Source organism: Quercus lobata, chromosome 8 (genome assembly GCF_001633185.2).
Source record: "Quercus lobata isolate SW786 chromosome 8, ValleyOak3.0 Primary Assembly, whole genome shotgun sequence".
NCBI lineage: Eukaryota > Viridiplantae > Streptophyta > Magnoliopsida > Fagales > Fagaceae > Quercus > Quercus lobata.
The window spans coordinates 9,448,063-9,473,569 of NC_044911.1; the positions used below are offsets into that span (position 1 = coordinate 9,448,063).

General features: G+C 34.2%; 2 protein-coding genes and 1 non-coding gene across 11 annotated transcripts; 2 read left to right on the forward strand and 1 right to left on the reverse strand.

The window, feature by feature from the left end:
* Positions 1–19: 19 nt before the first annotated feature.
* Positions 20–19,277, forward strand: LOC115955721 (DNA mismatch repair protein MSH5). Of its 8 annotated transcripts, none has more exons than XM_031073995.1 (35): positions 20–105; positions 1,374–1,405; positions 2,223–2,317; positions 2,675–2,755; positions 2,829–2,901; positions 3,761–3,824; positions 4,127–4,281; positions 4,415–4,516; positions 4,582–4,609; positions 4,685–4,716; positions 4,804–4,861; positions 5,152–5,238; positions 5,780–5,836; positions 12,026–12,127; positions 12,277–12,321; positions 12,487–12,564; positions 12,820–12,870; positions 12,959–13,040; positions 13,933–14,006; positions 14,085–14,184; positions 14,724–14,820; positions 14,923–15,012; positions 15,108–15,172; positions 15,266–15,324; positions 15,834–15,910; positions 16,003–16,089; positions 16,415–16,476; positions 16,586–16,647; positions 17,086–17,139; positions 17,242–17,327; positions 17,814–17,845; positions 17,931–17,954; positions 18,389–18,504; positions 18,620–18,770; positions 18,881–19,277. In XM_031073995.1, exons 1-34 carry the CDS (start codon positions 70–72, stop codon positions 18,698–18,700), a joined length of 2,424 nt encoding a protein of 807 aa, XP_030929855.1. In that variant the 5' UTR covers positions 20–69; the 3' UTR covers positions 18,701–18,770; positions 18,881–19,277. The 8 variants fall into 8 exon arrangements, with proteins under 8 accessions (XP_030929855.1, XP_030929857.1, XP_030929854.1 ...); XM_031073997.1 differs by having other exon boundaries at positions 12,056–12,127; XM_031073998.1 differs by having other exon boundaries at positions 41–105; positions 1,361–1,405.
* Positions 18,701–22,728, reverse strand: LOC115955723 (GDSL esterase/lipase At5g55050-like). Of its 2 annotated transcripts, none has more exons than XM_031074002.1 (5): positions 22,437–22,728; positions 20,798–20,925; positions 20,242–20,475; positions 19,639–19,888; positions 18,701–19,442 (listed from the first exon to the last, which is right to left on the reverse strand). In XM_031074002.1, the coding sequence occupies exons 1-5, from the start codon at positions 22,672–22,674 to the stop codon at positions 19,222–19,224; spliced, it is 1,071 nt and encodes a 356-aa protein (XP_030929862.1). In that variant the 5' UTR covers positions 22,675–22,728; the 3' UTR covers positions 18,701–19,221. The 2 variants fall into 2 exon arrangements, with proteins under 2 accessions (XP_030929862.1, XP_030929863.1); XM_031074003.1 differs by having other exon boundaries at positions 18,799–19,442; positions 20,242–20,469.
* On the forward strand, positions 20,514–20,586 carry TRNAF-GAA. Its single transcript has one exon. It is a non-coding gene; the product is annotated as a tRNA-Phe (tRNA).
* Positions 22,729–25,507: the final 2,779 nt, after the last annotated feature.

Here is a 25,507-nt window from a genome sequence, read left to right on the forward strand (position 1 = left end):
CAGAATTCTCTCTCTCTCCCTCTCTAACACGCACACAGAAATTTGAAATTTGAAATTTGAGCGCCAAAGATGGAGGAGATGGACGAAACCGAAGCCGTACCTCAGGTCCATTCTCGACATTTTTATCCTCTCATTTGTTGCGTTTCTTTGCGTTCTGTTTGGTTGCCGAGAAAAACGAAGGAAACAAAGAGATAGAAGAAAAACGAAATTCTAGGCCGTTTGCTTTCCGGTGATTTTGATTTCGAAAACTGAAAAATCCACATCTGAACTGAGACAAAAACTCTGTTCGCTTAAATTTAAGTAGAGATTCTCGTTTTTTCTCGTCCTAATTAACGAAATATTTTACGGCTCAAAAATTAGTAATCCTCTGTTTGGTTGCCGAGAAAATTTGAGAAAAGATCAGAAACATTAACTTATTCATGTAAATGCATTACGCTGTTCTCATTTCTGAAAATAGAGTACACTGAACCGAACTCGACTGAGTCAAAACGTTCCGAGTAGACTCAGTTGAGTGGACTCAATAAATTTTATTAAATTCGTTTTGAATGCAGGAGACTATAAGATTCATTACCTTGATTTCTTGAATTTCCTGCTTATTGATTTTTTTTTTTTAAATTCAATTTATTTATCATTGACAAAATGGCATATACATAAAAATTTTAGCAAATGAGTTGATTGTATTTGGAGACATCTTCTGCTATTGTATATGCCGAAAATGCTTGACCATTTATGTGAAATTATATCCACTTCTGTATTGATGTTGTGTGAATTAACTATGCATGCTAGAACTGTGACAAATTGAAACTTGCAATAAAAGAAATATTAAAAAATTTATTCATTTTTTTGAATTATATGTATATATATTCGTATATAGATCTTCTACATTCTTGGAACTCTTCAATTTAAACAAACCTCTGGTAGTGGTTAGTATTTACTATATATGATCTGTTATATATATTTTTGATAAATGAGAGAGAGAGAGAGAGAGAGAGAGAGAGTTGAGAGGTTAATTTTGATAATAACATTGGGGAAGGGGCACATGGGAGTATTTGAACTCTAGACGTCTCTGTTGGAAACGCTAGGGAATGTCAATTACAAGGTTCTTGGAAAAAATTATACTAATACTTTTGTTTTTTAAAAATTATAACCACAAACTACAACAAAAAGACTACATGTTAAGCATATGTCAATTTGTATTAACATGATGGGATTTGAGAATTTACTTACTGTCTATTACCTGTGCTAATATGGTTGTTAACTCTTAAGATGCATGTTCTTCTCTTGAGGAGTGGATAGTGTAAATATCCTTAAATCTGTACCACCCACATACTATCTTTCCAAATTGATCGGTTTGTTTTAGGATCTAATTGCAGGTTTACATGGCATGCATTCAACATGGTCATCGGTGAGCTTCCTCCTGCATGGAATTGTTGTGAAATAAGATAAATAACAGAAAATAATTTTTTTTCTACATCGGTGGTGTTTTTATGAAGATTGGTGACTAATGGAACCTTATTTAGATAATTGATGTACCGAGTTGATTTTAAGATTAAAAAAAAAAAAAAAAAAAGAAGTGGTGCAGGAAACGCCAATGAGTATATGGCATACTTGACTTAAGCAACTTTATACTGTCAGGTGTGCAATTTAGGAAGATGTAGGTTTACTCTGGTTATCAATGCTGGGACTTGTTTATGCAAGGCTTAACACCAGGACATTATGAGATTAATTAATCAAGCTGGATTTGGATAGGTGCTAAAACTGAATCATGGGTTAAATTCTGATGACACATTCAGCCTTTTCTCTTAATTGGAAACTGGCATAAAGTGATGTAATGTTGGAAATAAGACATAATTATCTCTTTATGTTAGTTTTTTTTGATTTTGATGAAACTTGAGAGTAAAGAAGAGGAGAAAACAAAAAACAGGAATTTTCTAGAAGTATGGGTCTTTCAATCCTTAGGGAGCAGATACTATAATTGATTTTTTGTTTTTTTAATTGAACTAAGTTAGTAGTGAAATGTAGTTGTGGCTAGGGGTTTTGGTTGTGCTTCATTCTTCTTACTTTTATTGAAATTGAATAGGATTTTCACTTATCTAAAAGTAAAATAAATAAATAAAAAAGAAGAAGAGATTTTATATCTACAATTAATGACGTTGCAAAATATTTGTTCCATGGTTGATTTTATGTTTACAATTATTGACTCTGCAAAATATTTGTTCCAGAGTTGGAATTTCCTATTATGATTCCAGTATTCGCCAACTTCATGTGCTGGAAGTTTGGGAAGATGGTAGCAAAGATTTTCCCTTGGTTGATCTGGGTATGAGTTTCAAGTTCTTTTTTTTATGGAATGGATTCTATTTCTTTTAGTCTCATTTTTTTGGTATTGTGTCTCTTGATAGTTGAAATAAAAAGAACTTTAGGTTGGTTGGTTTCTCCTCTCTCAAACTATCTTCACGTGCAATAATTATCTTATGCATTGAATATATGCATCCTCCCTTTTATGGGCTGTGGGACCCCCACATTGTGAGAGGGAGGCAACATATATTTGATACATGAGACACCTTCTACTTCATGTGCTGTAGTAATCTTTTCTTATTTTCTGTGGGTTGAAAATATGATTTAACAATATAGCTTATGCCTTATTTTATTCTCTTTGGCTGAATCATTGGTTCAGTAAAATATCAAGCTAAGCCCGTGATCATTTACACGAGCACTAAAAGTGAAGATTCCTTTTTGTGTGCTTTACAACGTAGTGGTATGCTGCTCATCTCCTGGTTGAATTATGAAACCTGCTTGTAGTCCTTGTTTTACTCTCTAAATTGATGCAGATGGAACAACTGAGGCTCCTACTGTGAAGCTTGTGAAAAGTTCAATCTTCAGTTATGAGCAAGCATGGCACAGGTATAAAAGCATTCATAAAATGTTTAATGTTGCGTTTGTGAACTTTGTAGATATCAAACTTGGCTTAATCTAATGGTAAAAAGGGTATTCCAAAGTAAAGCATTTGCAGAGTGTCCCTGTAAAACAAATGCCAAAGTAATTTAATAAGTGTTGTTTGGAAGCCTGGCAAAAGTGCTGTTGCATGATTCTTTCATATCGTTGAATGTTTTAAATATTATATGATGGAATTTTATCGTTAAAAACTTCAAACTGATGTGATCCAGCGAAAGGAAAAAGAAAAGAAAAATCATATTGATGTGTCATATCTCTGCAACCATTTAATGCAACCACACAAACCTACCATGTTTGTGCAGTTTTCCTGTGGTGATATTACAGACTGAAACTCTATCAGCATATCTATTGAATAGTACAAACTTGTATGCGTGTCATCAAAATGAATTTTATGGAGTAAAATAAAGTCTGTGAGGTTTCTAATTTGACTAATTTCTACCATACAAAGACTTTTTTCTAAGTCATATCTTTTGTCAAATAGGCCATCATTTTTTTCTCCCTTATTTACAGTTGATACACATGTTTATTAGCCTTCAAACCTAAAGAGTACACTGCCTAATCAGAATTCTCATTAGGCCTTTTCTTTTGATGAGTATTAGTCCCTTCCAACAATCTTCCCATTCTTTTCATTCCCTTAGTCAAACTGAATCAAGATGTTTGAGGATATTATTTGTTAATTGTTATTGGTAGTACACTACGTATAAACCGTTCTATGTGATGCTTTTACCATTTTGAGGAACTGGATGTATTCTCTCTTGGTATCCTGCTGATTCCACTCTAATTTTTTGTTCTCTTTGGGGTATTACAGATTGATATACCTTCGAGTAACAGGAATGGATGATGGATTAAACATTAAGGAGAGGGTTTGTTATGTAAGTCAAAAAGTAACATATTATCTTCTATGTATTGTTATTCTATGTTGTTTCAATTTTAAATTATTGAATGCAGAATGTGCATATCACTTAACCCTGATGTCTGCTAGTCACATATTCTTATGTGGGTTCTGTTATGTTTCTGCCTTTCTTTGGTTTTTTTTTTTCTCTTTCTTGTTTCTCCCCCCACAGTGCTAGCAACTGCAAAACCCATCTTTGTGAAGCAACAGTCTGAATGCAGCTTATAGATCTGTTTATCCTAATCTCTACATTAAGCTTTCTTGTTCTCTCATCAACTGCAGTTGAGTTCTATGATGGACATGGGAAGTGATATTCAAGTTCGTGCAAGTGGGGGTCTCCTTGCCATATTAGAAAATGAAAGGATTGTAGATACCCTTGAAGAAAAGGAATGTGGGAATGCATCAATCACAGTGGATTCTGTGGTAGAAATTTCATTGTATCTTTTTTTGTATTGACTTTATGCATAAATTCTTAAATTTTCCTGCAATTTCCCTTCTCTTTCTTTCAAGAATGATATTTTCTGGAAATGAAACTTGGACCAAGATGTACTCCTTTACAACCAGAAATAGAAACAAGTTTCTTAAACTTGATGCAGCATCTCATGAGTCATTGCAGATTTTCCAAATAGACAAACATCCTAGCCATATGGGCATAGGTCGAGCAAAAGAAGGGTAATTGATGAATAGTCTCTTTGTTGTTTCCTTGCAAAGATGACTAACATATTTTCTAATCTCAGGTTCTCTGTCTTTGGCATGATGAATAAGGTTTGTAAAAGTTATTTAGTCTTTAATTTTGTGTTATCTTTGCATATTGTACTGATTGTTTCGCCTGTAATTCAGTGTGTAACTCCAATGGGTAGACGTCTCTTGAGGTAAAGTTGAACAGATAAATGTTTTATGCTATGACTTCTTATGTAATTTATAACTCAATTAATAGTCTTTTTTTCCTCTCATTTTAGAAGCTGGTTTCTGAGGCCTATACTGGACCTTGAAAATTTAAACAGGCGTCTCAATGCTGTATCCTTTCATTATATAAAAGTTTGAGGACTTCCTTTGCTTAAATATCCTGAGTGGATTGAGGAAAGAACTAAAAGAGGATTAATGTAATCTGGCAGCACCATGAGATAGGCTAGCTAGAAGATGATTTAGCTGCAGGTCTGGAGCATGTAAGAACCAGAAAAGAGCTCTTAAAACTATTGAATTAAAGATGATTTGCCTGAGTAATAAGTAGAATAAACTTTCAGAAATATTAAAGTTCTTGCATTAAATTACCCTTAACTAAGCTCGTTTTCTTTAATGGGATAAAGATATCATTCTTTCTTTGCTCTGAAGATCTGATGGCTTCTTTACGTGAAACTCTGAAGTCTGTAAAGGATGTTCCTCACATACTCAAGGTACAATAATATCTGTTCTTCATGCTTACTCTGCCCACTTTTTAATAGGTAAGTTACACTTGCACCTAGTTGGTCTTGAATCCACTAAATCACCCTCCACCTAATGTCTTTCTACAGCATTCTGTATTATTTCTCCTCCAAAATGATGATTTACATCTGTATTTTGTAGTTACATTTACAGCCAGGTTTGTTAGCGGTTGAGATCAGATACATAAGAACTTTACATACTGTTAGCACTTAGCAGATTATATTTGCCAACGGTCTTGATTATGAAACTTTATCTAATCTTGAAAAATTACCACATCATTTCTTTTTTTTACTGGAACTATTAAACACTTAGACACTGGCTTGGCATATATGTCACACTAATAAAATATCATAGTTTGACAAACGTTTTCCAAGATGTGGTTGGCATTAATGATAATTCTGATTGTTCTTGTCATAGGCCTTTTAGAAAAATGATTGACTTATATTACAGTGTCTCTTTTGCACGTGTATTTCTTGAGTTCTATAATTTTGAAGTATTTTTTTTTTTTGGAAGAAATTCAACGCTCCAAGCTCTGTATGCTCCTGTAGTGACTGGATAGCTTTTCTAAAGGTATGTTGGTTCAATATGATATGCTCTCAAATCTTAATCCTGTCTTAGTTAATAAGTATGTATAAGTTCTGGAAAGCTGAGATAAGGATGTATTCTGACTGCAAGATTGTTGCCCTTATTAACTTTAGTATGTAGATTTAAGGCAAAAGAACCTGGGAGAGTGTTATGGCTTGGTTATAAGCACAAAAAGAAAATGAAGAAGAGATATAATTATTTGAGAAGTGCTCCTTTATTGAGCTCAAGATATGCAGTCATATCTGTCAAGATGACGAACAAGATATAACTGAGTCACTGATATGAAACGAATCTTCATGTCATTTTTACTAAAACATGCCACTCTCTTATGGGTGATTAGTCTGCTGGAAGCAAGTCTTGCCTCTACATAGACAAGTAGAAATTTTCATTCTCTGTGTTGTTTACTGTGAAAGTGTTTTAGGGTTTGATAAGTCAACCCTAACACATAAAATATTATTTATATATAAAGTACATGATATTACTGTTTTGCCCCTATTACTCATAACACTCCCCCTCAAGCTAGAGAGTATATATCATACAATCCTAGCTTGTTACATAATAAACCCAAATGAGTCTTACATAAAGCTTTAGTAAACATATTAGCAATCTGGACTCTTGTAGAAACATATGGAGTGGCAATTACACCATCTTCTACTTTCTCCCGAGTAATATGACAATCTACTTCAATATGCTTGGTTCGTTCATGGAACACAGGATTGGAGGCAATGTAAATTGCTGCTTGATTATCACAATGCATAGTCATAGGCAGCTTCACAACAAATCTTAATTCCTCAAGTAAATGCTTAATCCACATAAGCTCACATGATGTGTGTGCTATGGCTCTATACTCAGCCTCTACACTAGATCTGGCAACAACAGTTTGTTTCTTACTTCTCCAAGTAATCAGATTTCCTCCCAGAAAAGTGCAATACCCAGTAGTGGATTTTCTATCTAACGGTGATCCAACCCAATCAGCATCAGTGTAGGCTTCTACCCGTAGGTGACCATTAGCTTTATACAAAAGACCATGACTTGGATGTGCTTTAAGATACCTCACAATTCGAATAACTGCCTCCCAATGTGGAAGGCAAGGATCTTTCATAAACTGGCTCAAAACACTAACTGCAAATGATATATCTGGGCGAGTAATTGTGAGATAATTTAGTTTACCAACCAAACGACGATATCTCTCAGGATTAGATAACAGCTCCTCCTGATCTTCATACAATTTGACATTAAGATCCATAGGAGTCTCCACTGGTTTAGACCCTATCAAGCTAGTTTCTTCCAAAATATCCAACACATACTTCCTTTGTGATAAATTGATGCCTTCTTTAGATCGTGCTACCTCAATACCCAAGAAATAACGAAGTTTACCCAGATCCTTAGTTCGAAAGGAGTTTTGAAGGTATATTTTCAAATCATCAATACCCTGCTTGTCATCTCCAGTTATTATAATATCATCAACATATACTATCAACAAAATCTTTCCTCTATTAGAGGTATGAGAAAACACAGAGTGATCAAAATGGCAACGTCGCAATCCAAACTTAAACACTACTTCACTGAATTTACCAAACCAAGCTCTGGGAGATTGTTTAAGACCATAGATGGCCTTATGCAACCTACACACTTTTCCAGACTCCCCCTGAGCAACAAACCCAGGTGGTTGCTCCATATACACCTCTTCCTTCAAATCGCCATTCAAGAATACATTTTTAACATCTAACTGAAATAATGGCCAACCCAAATTAGCAGCCAAGGAGATCAAAATCCGAACAGAAGAAATTTTAGTAACAGGTGAGAATGTCTTGGCATAGTCAACACCGTATGTCTGGGTATAACCTTTGGCAACCAAGCGAGCCTTCAAATGCTCAATAGAACCATCAGGCAAATACTTCACAGTATACACCCAACGACAACCAACAATAGTTTTCCCTGGAGGACGAGTAACTAAAGACCAAGTAGCATTTTCAGACAGGACAGACATTTCTGCCTCCATAGCAGATTTCCAACCCGAGATGGACATAGCCTCCTGGACAGACTTAGGAACAATAGTAGAATTCAAGGATGTGGTAAAGACATAAAGAGATGGAGACAAGTGACCATAAGAGACAAACTGAGAAATAGGGTGAGAGGTACAAGAACGCTTACCTTTGCGCAAAGCAATTGGAAGAGAGGCAGGATCAGGAGTCGGATCACTAGGCGGGGTGGAGGTCTCTGTTGGAGGTTTCTGCCAGCGACAATATACTTGGAGTGGTTTATGAGGAGATTCAATAGGAGACACAGGTGGTAGGAGAGGAAGACAAGGAGGAGAACTGTCACTAACAACCGAAGGAGAGAAATAGGATTGAGATTCATCAAATGTGACATCAACATTAATGAAACGACGCCGAAGAGTAGGTGAGTAACATCGGTATCCTTTCTGAGTACGAGAATACCCAAGAAAAACACATTTAATGGATCTAGGATCAAGTTTGTCACTCCCTGGACCTAAGATATGAACATAGCACACACAACCAAAGATCTTAAGAGGTAGATGAAACAAAGGTGTATCAGGAGACAGCACAGTATAAGGGATCTGACCACCTAGAACAGTGGAAGACATACAATTAATTAGGTGACAGGCAGTGAGAACAACATCACTCCAATATGGTTTGGGAACATGCATATGAAATTTTAAAGCACAAGTGACCTCTAACAAATGAAGCATTTTGCGTTCAGCAACACCATTTTGTTGTGGAGTATGGGGGCATGAAGATTGGTGAATTATACCATGATCATCAAAAAATTGAGACAAAGATGTATGAAAATATTAACGAGTATTATCAGACCGAAAAATATGAAGCAAAGCATTAAACTGAGTCTTTATTTCCATATAAAATGATTTGAAAATTGAGTACAATTCAGACCGTTCTTTCATAAGATAAAGATAGGTGACTCTAGAATAATCATTAACAAAAATGACAAAATATCTAAATCCCAACAATGAGGGAGTGTTTATTGGACCCCAAATATCAGAATGAACTAAATGAAAAGGACTACTAACACGACTCTCACGCCTAGGGGCAAAAGGCACCCTATGGTGTTTACCCAACTGACATGCTTCACATTGTAAAGACTCAATTTGACGACACGACGGAACTAATGACTTCAAATTCTTGAGAGATGGATGACCAAGGCGACAATGATGCTGAAGAGGTGAGATAGACAAATGAGAAGCCACTAAACGGGAAGAACCACATCGATCCAAGTAATAAAGTCCACCGGCTTCATGCCCTCCACCAATAATCTTCCCTGTCTTGAGATCCTGAAAGATACAATGAGTGGATAAAAAAATGGCAGCACAATTCAAAATTTTAGTAAGCTTACTAATTGACAAAATGTTAAAAGGAAAATCAGGAATATATAAGACAGAAGAGAGAGAAAGATTAGGACTAAGATTGGCAGTGCCCAAACCAGAGACTGTAGTGGCTGAGCCATTTGCCAATGTAACATTGGGAAGACTACTACATTGCTCAAGGTCAGAGAGTAAACTTGAGGTACCTGTCATATGATCAGTAGCACCTGAGTCAATGACCCAGTCTTGAGTGGCAAGACAAGCAGCGGAAGTACCTTGTTGAGCCAAAGTAGCAGTAGAATCAGACCCAACAAAGTTGGAATGTAGAGACAAGAGGTGATTGTACTCTTCCTCAGGAATAGAGACTACTCTAGATGTCGGTGGTAGTGACTGTGAAGGTGGTTCTTGAACTTGAAAACTAGCTTGATTAGCCGAGGGTTTACCATACAACTCCCAACAAAAATCTACTGTATGATTCTCATCATGACAATAAGTGCACTTATGAAGACCACGTCCTTTACCACGACCCCCTAGGTCACGACCTCCACGGCCTCGGCCCCTACAACCTTGACCTCCACAACCACCTCTATTACTCCCCATATAAGTGGTAAAGGCAGATTTATTACCAGAAGGTAATGCATCAGTATGGGAGGAAGAGAAAGGGTCAATACTCGAATCAGATAATGTGGCCTGTCGAAGTCTACCAAAAACTTCACTCAATGAAGGGAGGTCTGGACTAGCTAAGATTTGTGATTTTACTGGATTCAAACTTTAATCTCATTGTTTATTCATAATTTTAACATCAGAGGAGATAGGCTGATAAATATTGAGTTCTTCACATACACCCTTAAACTTGTTATAATAGTCTTCTAAAGACACATCACCCAAACTCAAGGAGAAATAATTTTGATGAAGATCATAAATCTGCTTCAAATTGTTAACACCAGAGTAAAGTTCCTTGGCTTGTTCCCAAACAAGTTTAGCAGTTGGTAAGAAAGCCAAACTACAATTGATCTTAGACTCCATGCTATTCCACAAACAACTCCTAATTTGTGCATCTTCGGCTCTCCAATCAGCAAATTTAGGGTTTGTAGGTACAGGAGGTTCCTTAATCACGTAATCAAACTTCTTTCCACTAAGAAGAAAGACTTCAACTGCCTGTGCCCACTGAGCATAATTACTACCATTTAGACGAATGGAGGTAATTGATAACATATCAGGAGATAAGAAATAATTAGGGGGCTGAGCACTGTCTTTGGACTCCATAATAGCAATCTGAAGTGCAAACTAACACTAAATAAATAAGCTGGACTGAATTAAAACAAACTCCAACCAGCAATCAATGTACTTCAACCAATCAGCCACGTCAACAGTAACTCATCTATCAACGAATCAACACCAAACTATTCCAAAAAACAAGGCAACAACAAATCCATACCAACACCAAAAAAAAAAAAAAAAAAAATTGCCCAATCCACCACTAAACATCAACCTAAGGCTGCCTGAACAGATACGTAGAGAACGTATTGAAGAAGAGAAGAAAATCAGACCATGGTTGAAACCCTCAACTGAAAAGCTCTGGCGGCGGCGCTAGGGTGCAGGAGCGGCGGCGCGAGGATCGGCGAGTAAACTAGGATGGTCACCGGAGGAGGGCGAGTAAAACCCCGCCTCTCTTGCGATCAGACGACGTCGATTTGGTGTCGCGAGACCGGAGGACCGGCGCTGGACAACTCCTTTAGCCATTAAATCGAGATCGTCGGAGTCTCTATTAGGGTTGTCGGAGCTAGCGAGTAAGGATATGGTTGCCGGCGACAACAATATCGGTGGGTGGTTGTCGGAGGGTTAACGGCAGTGGCGGCTTGGTGGCTCTGATACCATCTTGTTTACTGTGAAAGTGTTTTAGGGTTTGATAAGTCAACCCTAACACATAAAATATTATTTATATATAAAGTACATGATATTACTGTTTTGCCCCTATTACTCGTAACGCTCTGTTTACTTCAAAGCTTGCTAAGAATCCTACTGTTTGTAGACAAAAGAGACATTCATTACTCATATCTTCCCACTGTCATTTCTAGATAAATTTTACATTCCATTTGCTTAACTTAGTATCTAGAGAAAATGGAGAGTAGGAAATAAAAAAGGTGAAAACTATATAACTTTTGTTATGTGGAAAGTAGAGGGACAACAAAAGGAAGAATGAAAGTTCTAATTACTTTTTGTTCTGTGCCTCTCCTACTTTCAAATTTCAAGTTTCAACAGATAATTTTGGGGATGGGTAGAAATTTAAGTTATTTTCTTCTTTCTTTCTTTTCATTTGCCTCTTATATAATGAACCAAACAGTGCAAATGAAGAGAAATTTGAAAATATGGTGATCCTGACAAAGTGTTGGTTCATAGGCTCTTCTCACCTTGTAAGATTGCTGGGTGGCATTGTGAAAATCATTAGCTATTCTAGTGCTATGAGTATACCATTATTCTAAAAGAGTTACTTTGTATCCCATGATGATACCTTTCAGTTGGTGGGTTGATTCTATTGAAAATAGAAGTGTTGTTGAAGAACCAAAAGATATTTATTCAGGTTTCATATTCACTTCTGATTATAGATTTAATAATGCTAATACTTGACCCTTAAGCCACACTATTCTTGTGGATAAGTTAACCTTTATATGCAGTGCAACAGCATTGCTTCTTCTTCTTTTGGTTTTAAACAGTGTGATCCTTTAAATTCTAAATAAACTTGCAAAAAAAAAGAATAGAACTTTTGGACAATCCTGCGTCAGAATATCTTATAAATCTCTCTTTTCTTTTTTTTTTTTTTTTTAATCTTGTAGAGTGTTTGCTCACTCTTGCATGTGAACAAGATCTTTGGAGTAGGGATTTCTGAAAGTCTAAGAGAACATGTGAAGCAATTGAACTTGGACATTGTTGAGGAGGTATTAAACTAGTTCCATCAACTGCATTATCTGTTAGTGTATATTATTGATTTTTTATGTGGCTGTTTTGGATGTGCCCCAGCCCCCCCCCCCCCCCCCAAAAAAAAAAAAAATTATTCTGTGTGTATGTACGTGTACTTTTGTTGCAGGCTACTTCATGCATTACAACAGAGCTGGCTTATGTCTATGAATTGGTTAGTCTATATTACATCCTCAAGATTTTGCTACAGTCAGATACAATTGGTATTGATGCTTGTGTGTTTCTTTTTTTTCTGAAAGTTGTCAACCATTTGACTGGTTCCCTCCTCCTCTTCTACTTTTTCTGGTCTTATCCTTACATATAACACTGTCTTTTGTAGGTAATTGGTGTTCTTGATGTCAATAGAAGTAAAGAGAAGGGATATGAGACGATAGTGAAAGAGGGTTTCTGTGATGAGGTTAGATCCTTGTCTTGTCAGGCATAAGCACACTTACTTATTGGAATTAGTAAAAAATAAACTCATTTGATCCATCCACCCTGTCCAATTGGAATGGAAAGTATAGAAGCCTTGCTATCGAATTTGATACTGAGATGATGATTTTTTTTTCTCTGTTTAAACTTTCATCCTTCAGCATCAAATGGTTTTCATTTATCTTTACCACACTAACATCCCAAATTTTCTTAGCAAATCATTCTTTTTGTTTACATATAGTTGGATGAGTTGAGGCAAATATACGAAGAATTACCAGAGTTTCTGGAACAGGTGCCTTTATGCTTTTATGCATCAACTGAGAGTAAGAGAGTCAAGTCCACAAATACCTTGTTTTAACCATACTACTACTGTCTAGCAGGTGTCATCATTTGAACTTGCACAACTTCCTCATATAGCTAAAGACAAGCTTGTTCCTTGTATTGTTTATATACAACAAATAGGTTAGCTTGCGTATTTTAAGAATTTTATACAAGAATTTTTCAAGGATGATACAATTTCTGTATATATTTTCCTACGATTGCATTTTGTTTGTTAGATTCAATATTAGTGTTCTCTAATTTCTTTTCTGCACTGTTATTTGTTATCCTTCTTCTTGTGTATCAGATAGTCAGTAGATGATGTAGCTTTAGTTTGAAATTGAATTATTGTTTCTCATATCATAGTCACTAAATGATGAGAATTGACTCATGGCATTCATTGTTGCATTACTATCAAATTCCTGTTAATGCGTTAAGAACAATGTGGATAGCCGTAGGGATGACTAAAGAATCAGGATTTTATAAGGCATTGAAGCACACATTGTCAACTGTTCAACCCAAGTGGGGCAGAACTAGAATCTAGCTGAATGCCCCAAACTTTAAGGTCTCTCTATTTCCTTTAAAAATGACATCTACAATAATAATAAATAACATTGTAATGATCCAAAAGATTTTCTTTGTGATAATGCAACTTCAAATGATATGATGACTAGAACTTTTACACACATATGCAGCTCACACAGACACATGTAAGACAAATATAAGGATATATGGAACTACCAATTTTATTTACAGTGTCACGTTTAAATTTCATTCACTCAAGATTCCTTGCATTCAAAAGCCTAAAACAACCTGATTTCTTTTGCTTTATAGAAACTACATTATTTAGAGCCTCTAATGAAATAATATGGAATTATGGGTGCATTTCCATGATGTTTATCTTGATTCCAAGTTGTTCTTTATCTAGTACAATGCCATTTTAAATTCCATGACAGATTGTGATTTACTTATCAGCTTTAAGTTAATTACCATATCTTATGAGTGCCTGTTGATTTTTCATTTGGTTCATTTCTAGGATACTTGCTGTGCTTTTTTGAAGAAAAACTTGATGAAATCACACTAGAGAAACTTCAAGATTTTGAATTTGCAGTAAGTTGAAGCGTCATTTAATTAAATTGAATTAGTTTGTTAGCATGTGTGCACTAAAGATGTAGCTGTCAAATGTAGTTCTCTGATGTGGATGGAGAGAAAAACAGATTCTTTTATCGTACCCCAAAGACACGAGAATTGGATGATCTTCTTGGAGATATCTATCATAAAATCCTAGGTATGTGCTATAAACTGCTCTTCTGTTAAGTTACTCTTAGTTTCTTGGAGTTTTACATCGATTATAGCATATACTTGGGATAATGCATGCCAATGACCTTTAGGTCAGCTGATACCTCGTGTTTCCAACAAAAACATCCAGGGTTGGAATCCCCTCTCCCCACATAAAATGTATGAAAAAAATAATTAGGATAGTGCTTGTTGTTTGATATTTTGAAAAAGTGTGTAGTTTCATAATCTGAGAACTGGACTCTGATCTGTACTAGAATAGACATTGAGAATAGTTAGAGAACCCATTCTAGTCGTTCTAATTATAATTCTTAAATTGTGCTCATATCTAATCTGTTGCTCAAATTTTCATTGCTCTAATTTATTGTTGAAGATTAGGAGAGGGTATATAATTTGACAATTATCTACAATCTGACACTAAGAACATTGCTTGAGCCCTTGTTTTACTAGTTCTGAGTGCAATGCTTGATGGGTTGACTATGTCGTATCTAACCTATTTATAAATTTTTTAATCTGAATTTATCGTTGAAGATATGGAGAGGGTAATTACTAGAGATTTGGTGACACATGTACTTCTATTCTCAACCCATTTGCTTAAGGCTGTCAATTTTGCAGCTGAACTTGATAGGTGAGAATCCTTTCAACAAGTGCTCCTCTGTCTCTCTCGTGAAAAGACCCTATCTGTTATTTCTCTCTCTCTTAAAACTTATGAATAACTGTTTTATTTCAGCTTTTTGTCATTGGCTCTTGTTGCTCATCAGAACAATTATGTTAGGCCTACTTTAACTACAGAAAATTTGCTTGATATACAAAATGGAAGGTGAGAGCTGTCTGGATTTATTGCATAGTCTGTGATCCCTTCAGAAAATTGAAATTTACCAATGCATTAGTAACAAATGTTAATACCATTACCAGACATGTTCTGCAGGAAATGACAGTAGACACATTTATTCCCAATGATACAAAGATTCTTGATGATGGTAAATGGAAGATACATTCAATCTTAGCACATCAAATGAATCTATGCTTCTTAGCATTTTTCTTATGAAAATTTCGAAATTGTATTGTTTCAGGAAGAATTCATATCATCACTGGACCTAATTATTCAGGGAAAAGTATCTATATAAAGCAGGTCAGTCGATATTTTTTGTTTCATTTCAAGAGACAATCCATCCCCTTTTTGGTGTAGCATATTTTCAGTGACAAATAGATTTTACTCTATCTACCTAGCTGTGTCAATTTACTGATAATATTTACATGTAGTTCATGCACTTTTGTTTTGGTGTACAAATCCATAATTCTTTTAAAAATCCTTCTCTAGAGTAAAAATTTAATTTTTATGGCTTTTAAACATGTTAAAATTCCTTTTATAGCTCGGACTATTTAAGCTAGTGCCATCTATGTAACAATAACATTTCATTGCTATCATCCTTATTGTTCTCGCTGAAACACCTGCACATTTATGTATGAAAAACCAATTTGGGTGTTGACAAATAACAACTCTGTTGAGCTTAGATCGATTTTGAGGTGAATTTCTTACTGACACCCTAGTCTTTGTCACAGAGGTGGGCATTGAATGTTGATGTTGTAACTATAGTGCAGCATCATGAATTAAGGAATATTGAAAATTTATTTTTCCAGGTAGCTTTAATTGTTTTCCTTTCCCACATCGGAAGTTTTGTCCCAGCAGATGCTGCAACTGTGGGTTTGACTGATAGGTTTGACCTTCATATTTCCAATATCTTTCTTCAAACAGCAGTTATACAATAAGTTATCATTGATTTTTCTGACCACAGCCCAATGGTAACAGGATATTCTGCGCAATGGGAAGCAAGCTTTTGGCTGCTGAGCAGTCAACATTTATGATTGATCTACATCAAGTAGGGATGATGCTAAGGTATACCAAAATGTGGGTGGCTAGATACCTTCAAAAACTCATTAAAAAAAAGTTCCAAAAAAGAACTTCAAACTACTAAACAAGTGGGCTGTGGTTTGTAGCGTCTGCATCTCATGTTCCTTGGTGTTTGGACTTTGCCAAATTGTGTAATAATTTAATAAACCATCTTTGGCTAAGAAGGTGATTCAGACTGCCCGAATGTTCAAAAAGATTTTCTAAATGTTCAAAAAGATGGAAGCTTTCGTATTAGGAGTAATATTTCAATGAAAGAACTTTAAATATTCTTCTTTCTTTCTATATTGCTGATGTTTGAAAAATTGTACAGGCATGCAACTTCACGATCTTTGTGTCTATTGGATGAATTTGGTAAAGGTACTCTTACAGAAGGTTAGTCTCTGCAAGAGAAATAAACGTTCTATTTCTTGGATATGCTATGTCTGTAGTAATTGGAATATTACGGATGTTATGCATTGCATAAATGTTAGTGTTATTTCAGATGGCATTGGCCTACTTGGAGGAACCATAAATCACTTTGTCACATGTGATGACCCCCCAAAGGTTGGAAGTTCTTCTCTTACTGGCCATAATAATATCATGCTAATTATAATTTTGATGCGGTTGGGAGCATGGGGAGAGAAGCATTCACTTTGATTTTCCATTGAAGCCTATGTTTCTTACAAGGCCAGGTTCCCAACTGCCTCAAATTATTATTTTTTCTTTCTGCCCCCTTTTCTTTCCTCAGAACTATTTAGATCCTTTTGATTAGATTAATTTCTGTTTAACATTACTGTCGAGACCATTTTATTTTAATAAGTTAATCATTTCGAAACATGAATTTGGTGATTGTTTGGATGTTATTTGCCGAATTTTTTTATGTTTTCAAACAATGGAATTAACTTTCCATGTAATAGCCCCTAAAAATAGCAAATATTTCTCAGAAAAATTGAGCAAGCACTACATCTAGCTTTAGTCCAACAATGCCACATTATTTTGCAGGTTCTGGTGTGCACTCATTTGACTGAATTACTTGATAAGAGTTGCCTACCAAAGGTTAAGGCTATGTAGCTTTATTAGCTCAGTTATTCACACTTTCTCAGTCTGGTTATCATGAGAGTTTTGATTAAATATATATTTTTTAATAACGAATTTCAGTCAGAGATGCTCAACTTTTACACCATGAGTGTGCTGAGGCCTGACAACAATTCTACAGATATTGAAGATATCGTATTTTTATATCGGTATATTTTCCTTGCTTTCTGCATCGCATTTCTGTAACGAGAATGTGATCCATGACCATTATTGGGATGGTGGAGTTTATTTGTTACTACCAAATTTATTTTTGGAGGCCTCCATCTGTCCCATTTCTTCTGGTGAGCAATTACAAATGATGTTGGGAAAACATATATTGCCTCTTAAATTTGCTTTACTAAATATTTCTAGAGCCCAAATCTTGTTTGTCCATGGGAAATTTTTTATGGAAAGTGTTTTTTGAACAAATGCATCAATAAAACTTTTTATTATGTTCAATTATTCCAATAATATGTTCCATCATGTTCTCTTAACTGCTCAACATGCATCAGTATGGTGCCGTTTATTCCAGTACAGTAATTTGCTGTTGTGGATTTACGAATAATAATATCAGTAGGCAGTCTTTGTGTCTCCATCTCTTTGTGCACGTAAAATGCTATATATATTTCTGAATTCTTGGTTTTTATTGCTTGCAGGCTTGTTCCTGGACATGCACTTCTTAGCTATGGTGAGTATAAAATTGCTTCTCTAAGTTGGGGATTCCTCCCTAAAATTAATACTGGAAATCACTCATGGAAGTTTATGTCCTGCAGGGCTGCATTGTGCGCTGCTTGCTGGTACATCTAAAACATCATTGAACTTAAGTTACGTAGGACTCAGAAAAACAAAAAGGGAAAATTCATTAGTTTCTTCTGTTTTTGTATTCTATGGTGGTTGTTTTATGGGTAAATGCAAAATATGGTTTCAGAATTTAGCTAATAAACACATTTATGTGGGTCTCAAGTCTCAACTAATCTTTGAGTACCTACTGTGGGTGATTAGATATGCAGATTAAACAATTCCAGAATTTGTGAGATTAATTATAGATGAAATCATGAAATTAGAATTAGAACATCTTGCTTTATTAAAACTGGAACGCTTGAACGTAAATAGCATTAACAATCTCATTATGAAAGTGGGGCCAGATTGAAGCAATCAACAAAACGTCTTCTATGTGCTGCTTTACTGACTATGAGTTTTCCAATGGAAACGATTTGCATTGATTATGTAGGTGTCCTTGAGGAAGTTATTCAGAGAGCAGCATTTGTGTTGGATGCTCTTGGAAATGATAAACATGTTGAGCGATTGTGCAATGAGAATATATCAAGCCAAGATCAGCAATACAAGGTGTTAAAGGGGATTAATCTTAGATATGGCATATGGGGAATCTGTGTTCCTGTTCTTATATATACAATTTTCATTATTTATTATTTATTTTTTTATTTTTGGGAGCTAAATGCAGGATGCAGTGGACAAGATGCTGGCGTTTGATGTTTACAAGGGGGACCTCGACCTTTTCTTTCAGGATATATTTCCATCTTAGTCAAAGACATTGAAGGTATCACATTCTATGGATACTTGTACCTGGGCTTGATATTCTCCAGAAAATTCAGGTTTAGTTTACAGATATGACATAGTAAATATGGAAAATTGGGTCTCAGCTGTCAATATTGGACATCACCATGCTAACGTGGACTACATTATCATTTTGGCTGTGACACAGATTGCAAATTATCAGAGTAAAGAAAATAAATAAGAGGAACAGAGGATATGCATAATGCATGCCATTGCCCCTACTATTGCATAATGTGTAAATTTTTTATTTTGGCTATAGTTGTATCCTTGAAATATGTATCAAAAAACCTAAGCCCTCAATTTTTTTTTTTTTTTCCAGATTTCTTTTTTCTACTAGGCTACGTAATAAGTTGTAGCTTTCTTGCAGCCAAATGGCTTCAACACCTGATGAATTCTGTATTGCTCTTTGATAATTTAGGCCCCTGTGAGAATCTCACACTTCTGCATCATGAATGTAGCATTATGTAGGGGCTTTCCGGGTTGCTGAGCCTAAACTGCAATTAGCTGTTTCACATTCATGGGGAATGTGTATTGTGAAGAACCATAAAAAATGTCATCTAGAAGGATGCGATGAGCTGCCTCTGTAGGATGGTATAAATCCCAAAAGACATGATCCCTTCTGTTGGAGCAATATTTTGCAATCGGCAGGCAAGCAACCCTGGCATTAAGATTCCCGAGCCCGCAGCATGCAGCTTTAACCTCTGCAAATCCTGAAATGAGATAGGCAAATAGGTTCATAAACATATTAACAGGGAATGGAACAAAGGTAGAAATATGTTATACCAAAAATAAGTATTTCTGGAACAAATTTGAGAAACCGAACTATTTTTCCTGAGTGATAAGTTTTTTTAGTAAGTGACATAATTTTTGCTTCATTTCTCAGTAGGAAAAAGAACAGTTGTGTACCATAAGCTGTTGGATTCTGAATGAGGCTTAGCAAGACACTGTATGTATCAAAGTAGGAGTAGTTAATGTCCTTGAACTCTGATTTCAATTTCTGCAACATTGACTTAAGGCCTTCATTGTATTTGGCAGACCAGTAGTTTGTTTCTTCACTGCATTCATCCGTTTTGTTCTTATACCTTAGTGAAGGGCAGCAGCCGATTGGCCCAATCCCAGTAATCACAAATTTGCGTGCACCACCATTGTATATACGCTGTTAAATATTAAAAAAAAGAAAAAAAGAAAAAAAAAAGAAACATTGAGAAAATGGTTAAAAATTAAATTTCATTATATACTTGACATGCACATGACGTGAAGGAAATTAGACAAGCTAAATACATTCTTACTAATATATATATATATATATATATTTACTATTTTTTTAAGTGATATGCCAAAAAGCTATCTTCTCCAGTCCATATATACCGGTTGAAAAAATTGTTGGGCTTGAACTAGAATTATCAAAATCTCTTCAGAAAATTAAATTGTCAACTGTGAAGCAGCCCAAGAAAACAAAAACAAAATTCCCTACTTATATATATATATATATATATATATATATATTACCTGTAACTGAACTTTTAGTGTGGTAGCCATCAAGTCCACGTACTGTTGTGGTGTGTTCTTCTTGCGAAGATCAGAAGAGTCGAAGTAGCCGAAGATATCATTGCTTCCAATGACAACGGCAATAAGAGATTTGGATAAAAGCTTTTGTGCACCAGAGGATCCTAGCTGTTGATTCAACTTTTCAATCACTGTTGAATAGTAGTCGACTTGTTTGGTCAAAGGAAGTGACTGGCGCTGTAATTTAAAAAAAAACACACACAGAGATATCGTCAGCGGGGATAGCTCAGTTGGGAGAGCGTCAGACTGAAGATCTGAAGGTCGCGTGTTCGATCCACGCTCACCGCATTTTTGTTTTCCATTTTTTTCTTGTGCTTTTAGTTCTTTGCTTTGTAAATATATGGGACATTTTGTACGAGCTCAACTTGGGCCCATCCATATTTTTGTATTTTTCTTTAAAATTACGCAATTATGAGAATGAGAATTATTATTATTATTTTTTTCAAGGAGTAGTGCACAAGAAAGAGGAAAAAGTAGTTATAGTTTTTGTTTCACTTACATATCGTTCATCTGTGCCAACAAAGATTCCAGCACCTCCAGATGCAAAGCTAACACCAGTTAAAAATGATCCATTGTTTGATGCCAGTGATAGATATGGTGGTGAAGTTGGCAGACCCACTTTCTCAGCTGCTCACAAATTTTATTTATGTTAAATTTGATATTTTGATAAACCAAATAATATTAGCATAATGAAAATGATAATCCCATATTGTAATAACAGGCAATGCATAATACACACTCATGACTTTTGAGCAATGAAAAATGTGAATGTTGATATAGGTTTCAAATGCTGTCAATTCTTGGAAAAAGTTTTATGACACGAAAAGGAAGAAGAAGAAAGAAGTCAATTAATGATACACATAATAGAGTAAAGATGTGTAATCACATGGGAAAAGAAAAAAAAGCTCCCAAAAGGAAAAAAGTGTATACACGGAAAGAGTAGTACAAAGGTGTAATCGCATTCAGAGTTAATATTGATGCACCAAAAAGTTTTAACTTTAGAAAACAAGTACGAACTAGCAGAACTAGGGACTATCTTCTCAAAAAAAGCAAAACTAGGGACTAACCATTTACCAAAAACAAAAAAAAAACAACACACACCAGGGACTAACCACCAAATTGTGGCCATTTTGCTTTTGGAATTTCAATTACCTAAAAAGATGCACCCAATCAGAAAATCTTGGAACGAGATTATTAACATTTGATTATCCCCATTTTAGGTATAAACTAATGACATTGCTCCTTTTCCATTGTGTGATTGATATTCGTTTTCTTTTCTGTCCAAGTGTTTGCTTCTTTTTCTTTCTTCTTTCTTCTCTGATAGAGATGCCAAGTCACTAACACTTATATTCATGAATCATGACCATGAGTTAGCTAACTGTCACGGCAGTTTTGAAAAGGCCTGTTTTAGTTATCAAGTGTCTTGTACAAAAACATGTTTGATAGATGGGGTCCACACACACACACACACACACACACATATACATATTATTTGATCCTTTGTGAATAGAGATTGAAGAAACTATCTCAGCACATGAAACCTGACTATATGTGAGGCCAAGGGTTCAATTAGCCATATTTCTTATAAATTCTTTCACTGTCTTCCTATATTTGTAGTAATTATTGTAAATATTTTTTTCTTCTAAGCAACAATAAAGGGATAGAAATTATTTATAGAGCATGCATACTAATATACTATTCGTTACATATATTATTTTGAATTAATATTAAATTGGTCATAGTCAATTTTATATATATATATATATTTTATATTAATTAAATTTTTATTTAAATATTGATTATGTGATAAAATCCAATTAATCCATTTTAAAATTAATAGGTAGGATTATAGACATTCTATAATGAAGTTATCTTAAAAATCTAGAAGATCATACACATACACATACTGACATGGTACCTCTCTCTCTCTCTTTCTCTCTCGCAGACACACAATACAGATAAAATTAAAAAAAAAAAAAAATCGAAAGTTAAAGGAAATTAAGGATAGTAAAGAATATATTGATAAGAAAATGCTTGGAATTATGGGCAATAACAATAGAGACTTGGGAGGAACTTTATAACTTAATTAAATATGATTGCATAAAGGTATGGTGTTGAAGATGTTTGGATAAACTTACCAAGGAAATCCGCAGCATTCTTGCCATTAGTAAACCTTCCAGTTGGTTTTTTGGTGGGAAAGTCGACGCCGTTGTGTGGAAAATCAGCTTTGGCAAGAGAAAGCTTTAGGTGGTTGTTGTTTCCAACATCTACAAGAGAATCCCCAAACACAAATACGGCTGGAACCATCTGAGCCTCCAAGAAATTGAAGCTCAAAATAAAGGAAGAGAGAAAGAGAAGCAGAACATTGTGAGCCATTGTATGAGTGCAACAGAACTCTCTCTCTCTCTCTCTCAAATGAATTTTGGTAGGTGCTATGTGGGGGCAGAGAATTGTTGGTTTTTATAGAGGGAGTAAAGTTAATGATGCGTACTTAACCCAAAAAAAAAAAAAAAGTAAATGATGCGTACATTTTTGTGTGTGAAAACAAAGACATTAAAGACTACTTGGTATTATTTTGTTATTAAAAGATAGAAGACATCAAAGACTACTTGAGCAGAAGTACTCAAGAAACATTCAACTCATTACACATGGCACTTAAAAAAAAAAAAATTCCTTTAACTTTTTCTAATATTTAAGATGTACGTATTTTAAGTAGATTAAATTTCAGTCTTTTTCGGTAATGATATTCTTACTCTAGTCTTCTCTGATTGTGTGACAAAAATCCGCATACTTAGAGAGCACTCCCATGCAGACACAAACCATAAATTAAGATTTGGTTTTATAGTTTTTTTTTTTTTTAAAGGATGGTTCAGTACATGTGATTGCATGTTCGGAATGTATAAATGAGTCCAATTCAAGAAAAATGTGGACACAGATTATCGGATTTTTTAGGTTTAACATGATATATAGTAGGTCCCAGTCAGTCCCACACTCCCACCACACACAGCACGCTAGTGGGCTCGGTATCAATCTTCTACTTTTCCTTTTTCTTTTTGTTTTGATACTTTGTCGTAGTAACTTGCAAAGTAGTGAGATTTTTGATGTCACAGCTCACATGTCTGGTCAGGAGGGCATGCTGTCTTACTGCACTGTGCCACATGCCATTGCCACATACTCGACCGACTTCCACTGTTTAAAAAAAAAAAAAAATTTCAACCCGACCTTTTTAACGAACGCGTTCTTTATTATAGTAAAACATTAATTCAATTTTTGGTACTCTTATTTATCTGTTAAAAGTTTTATCAGTTGAGCTAACGAAAATTCACTATTGTTATCCATTTTTTGTTGCGCAGAATTCTCTTCTAAAAAACACCCTTCAAATTAAAAAAACACCTTTCATTGTTAAATTGTATTTTCTTATTATATTTTCAATACTTGTAAAATTTTAAGAAAATAAAAAATAAATAACTATGTTATTATTTTTAATATAAAAAAATTATGTTATTAATCAAATGTTTAATTTTTTTTGTAATATTAAATTATGCATAAAATACGTTTAATTAATAGATTGAATAGTAATTAACATTCGATTTGAACAAAATTTGACATGCATATGTTAAGAACATGCAATTTAACAGTTAAAATTTTAAAATACATATCTTTTAAATGGGAGTTCGAAGGGCTTCCTTATCTTTCTCTTTTTTTCCCTTGTCATATAGTTCCTGTATGGCTGTACTGACTATTTTTTTTTTTTCTTTCTTAAATTATTGGGCTTAGAATCCAAGTTTTTGTTTTTGTTTTTTTCCTCAAGTTGCATGATTTAACAATAATTTAAAGCAAATTTAAATTCTATTCAAATTCAAAGTCTATTATAAAAAATTTCTAAACTTAAATCCCATACAAATCACGTTTTTGTTTTTGTTTTGTTTTGTTTTGTTTTTTTTCCCCCCTTAAGTTGCATCTTATTAAATTAATGTTTTATTAAGATATTAAGCTACAAAGCTCTTGACTAAGGGTTAAGATTTAAAAATAATTTAATTTAGATAAAGTTTTATCATCTAAGTTTTATAAATTTAAATTCTATTCCAATTAAAAATCTATTATCAAAATTTTCAGAACTCAATATATATTTAGCCATGTCTTTTCGATACAATCCATCTTAACCAATAAACCATCCCTATAATTAAATCCCACACAATACACTCCACGTTGTTGTATTTATTAATTTTTTATTCTTTCAAAATGCAACTTATACTTATATTTTAGTCTAATAAATTCATCTTCCTTATTGTTCTTTACTTCTGAATTGCATGCAAGATTTTATGCCAAATGAAGAATACTATAAAGAAGCAAAACATTGGACATTCATTTAAGTTCTTGGTTCTCTTATGTAAGTTTTTATTTATTTTTTTAATATTCTCAATTTTTGAACTCTTTTGATATGTTTTGATTTTGGTTATTGTATTTAATTTGTGAGTGTGTTTATTTTTTCAATTAGACTATTACTAGTTAGGAAAAAATCAGTATTGAAGAACTATTTTGTTTATTAATATTTATGCTAGTTAGGGCATAGATTAAACATAACCCAAATAGGAATGATCAAACTCATTCCATATCTCATATTAAGAAATTAACACAAAATACAAAGAGAATTTTCAAATATAAAAATAGATAAAAAATTATTTACTTATTTTATCATTTATTATTACTATTTTTTTGATAATCTAATTTTAATTTTTTAAAATTTTGAGTTTTCATATGAATCTTCATCAAGTTATGCATTGCACGGAAATAATACTAATATAAATAAATACAGTCTATTGCACTTCTTTAGTTGTGGGCCACGTCGCATTCTATCATTATTGGAAAATCGTGATTTTACAAACAAGCATATAATGTTTTTATTTTTATTTTTTAATGAAAAAGCAGATAATGTTATTATCATATTATGCATATGACAATTGACAAACAAGGGTAGATTTATGCTATAATTTATTTTTTTGGGACTAGCAATCACTGAAGAGATTTTTTTTTTTTTTTGGATAAACTTTAAACTCACACGCTACAAACCAAAACTGCATGCAATCACTCAAAGTGATTAAGTAAGAAATCAAGATAAGTTTCATGACTTCGTGTGACATCTCACGTGGACAAAATCACAGTAAGAAGTAATTCGTTTTTTTTTTTTTTTTTCGGGGGAAGAAAACTA

What these genes read in the sequence shown, in the direction of transcription:
- LOC115955721 (XM_031073994.1), top strand. Translation starts at nt 70, where the DNA reads ATGGAGGAGATGGACGAAACCGAAGCCGTACCTCAG. An exon ending in TGTTTATATACAACAAATAG is followed by an intron (nt 13,041 to 13,932) that starts GTTAGCTTGCGT and finishes GTTCATTTCTAG; the next exon opens with GATACTTGCTGTGCTTTTTT. An exon ending in CAAGTAGGGATGATGCTAAG is followed by an intron (nt 16,090 to 16,414) that starts GTATACCAAAAT and finishes AAAATTGTACAG; the next exon opens with GCATGCAACTTCACGATCTT.
- LOC115955723 (XM_031074002.1), bottom strand. Translation starts at nt 22,674, where the DNA reads ATGGCTCACAATGTTCTGCTTCTCTTTCTCTCTTCCTTTATTTTGAGC. An exon ending in CACTAAAAGTTCAGTTACAG is followed by an intron (nt 19,889 to 20,241) that starts GTAATATATATA and finishes AATATTTAACAG; the next exon opens with CGTATATACAATGGTGGTGC. An exon ending in TCAGAATCCAACAGCTTATG is followed by an intron (nt 19,443 to 19,638) that starts GTACACAACTGT and finishes ATCTCATTTCAG; the next exon opens with GATTTGCAGAGGTTAAAGCT.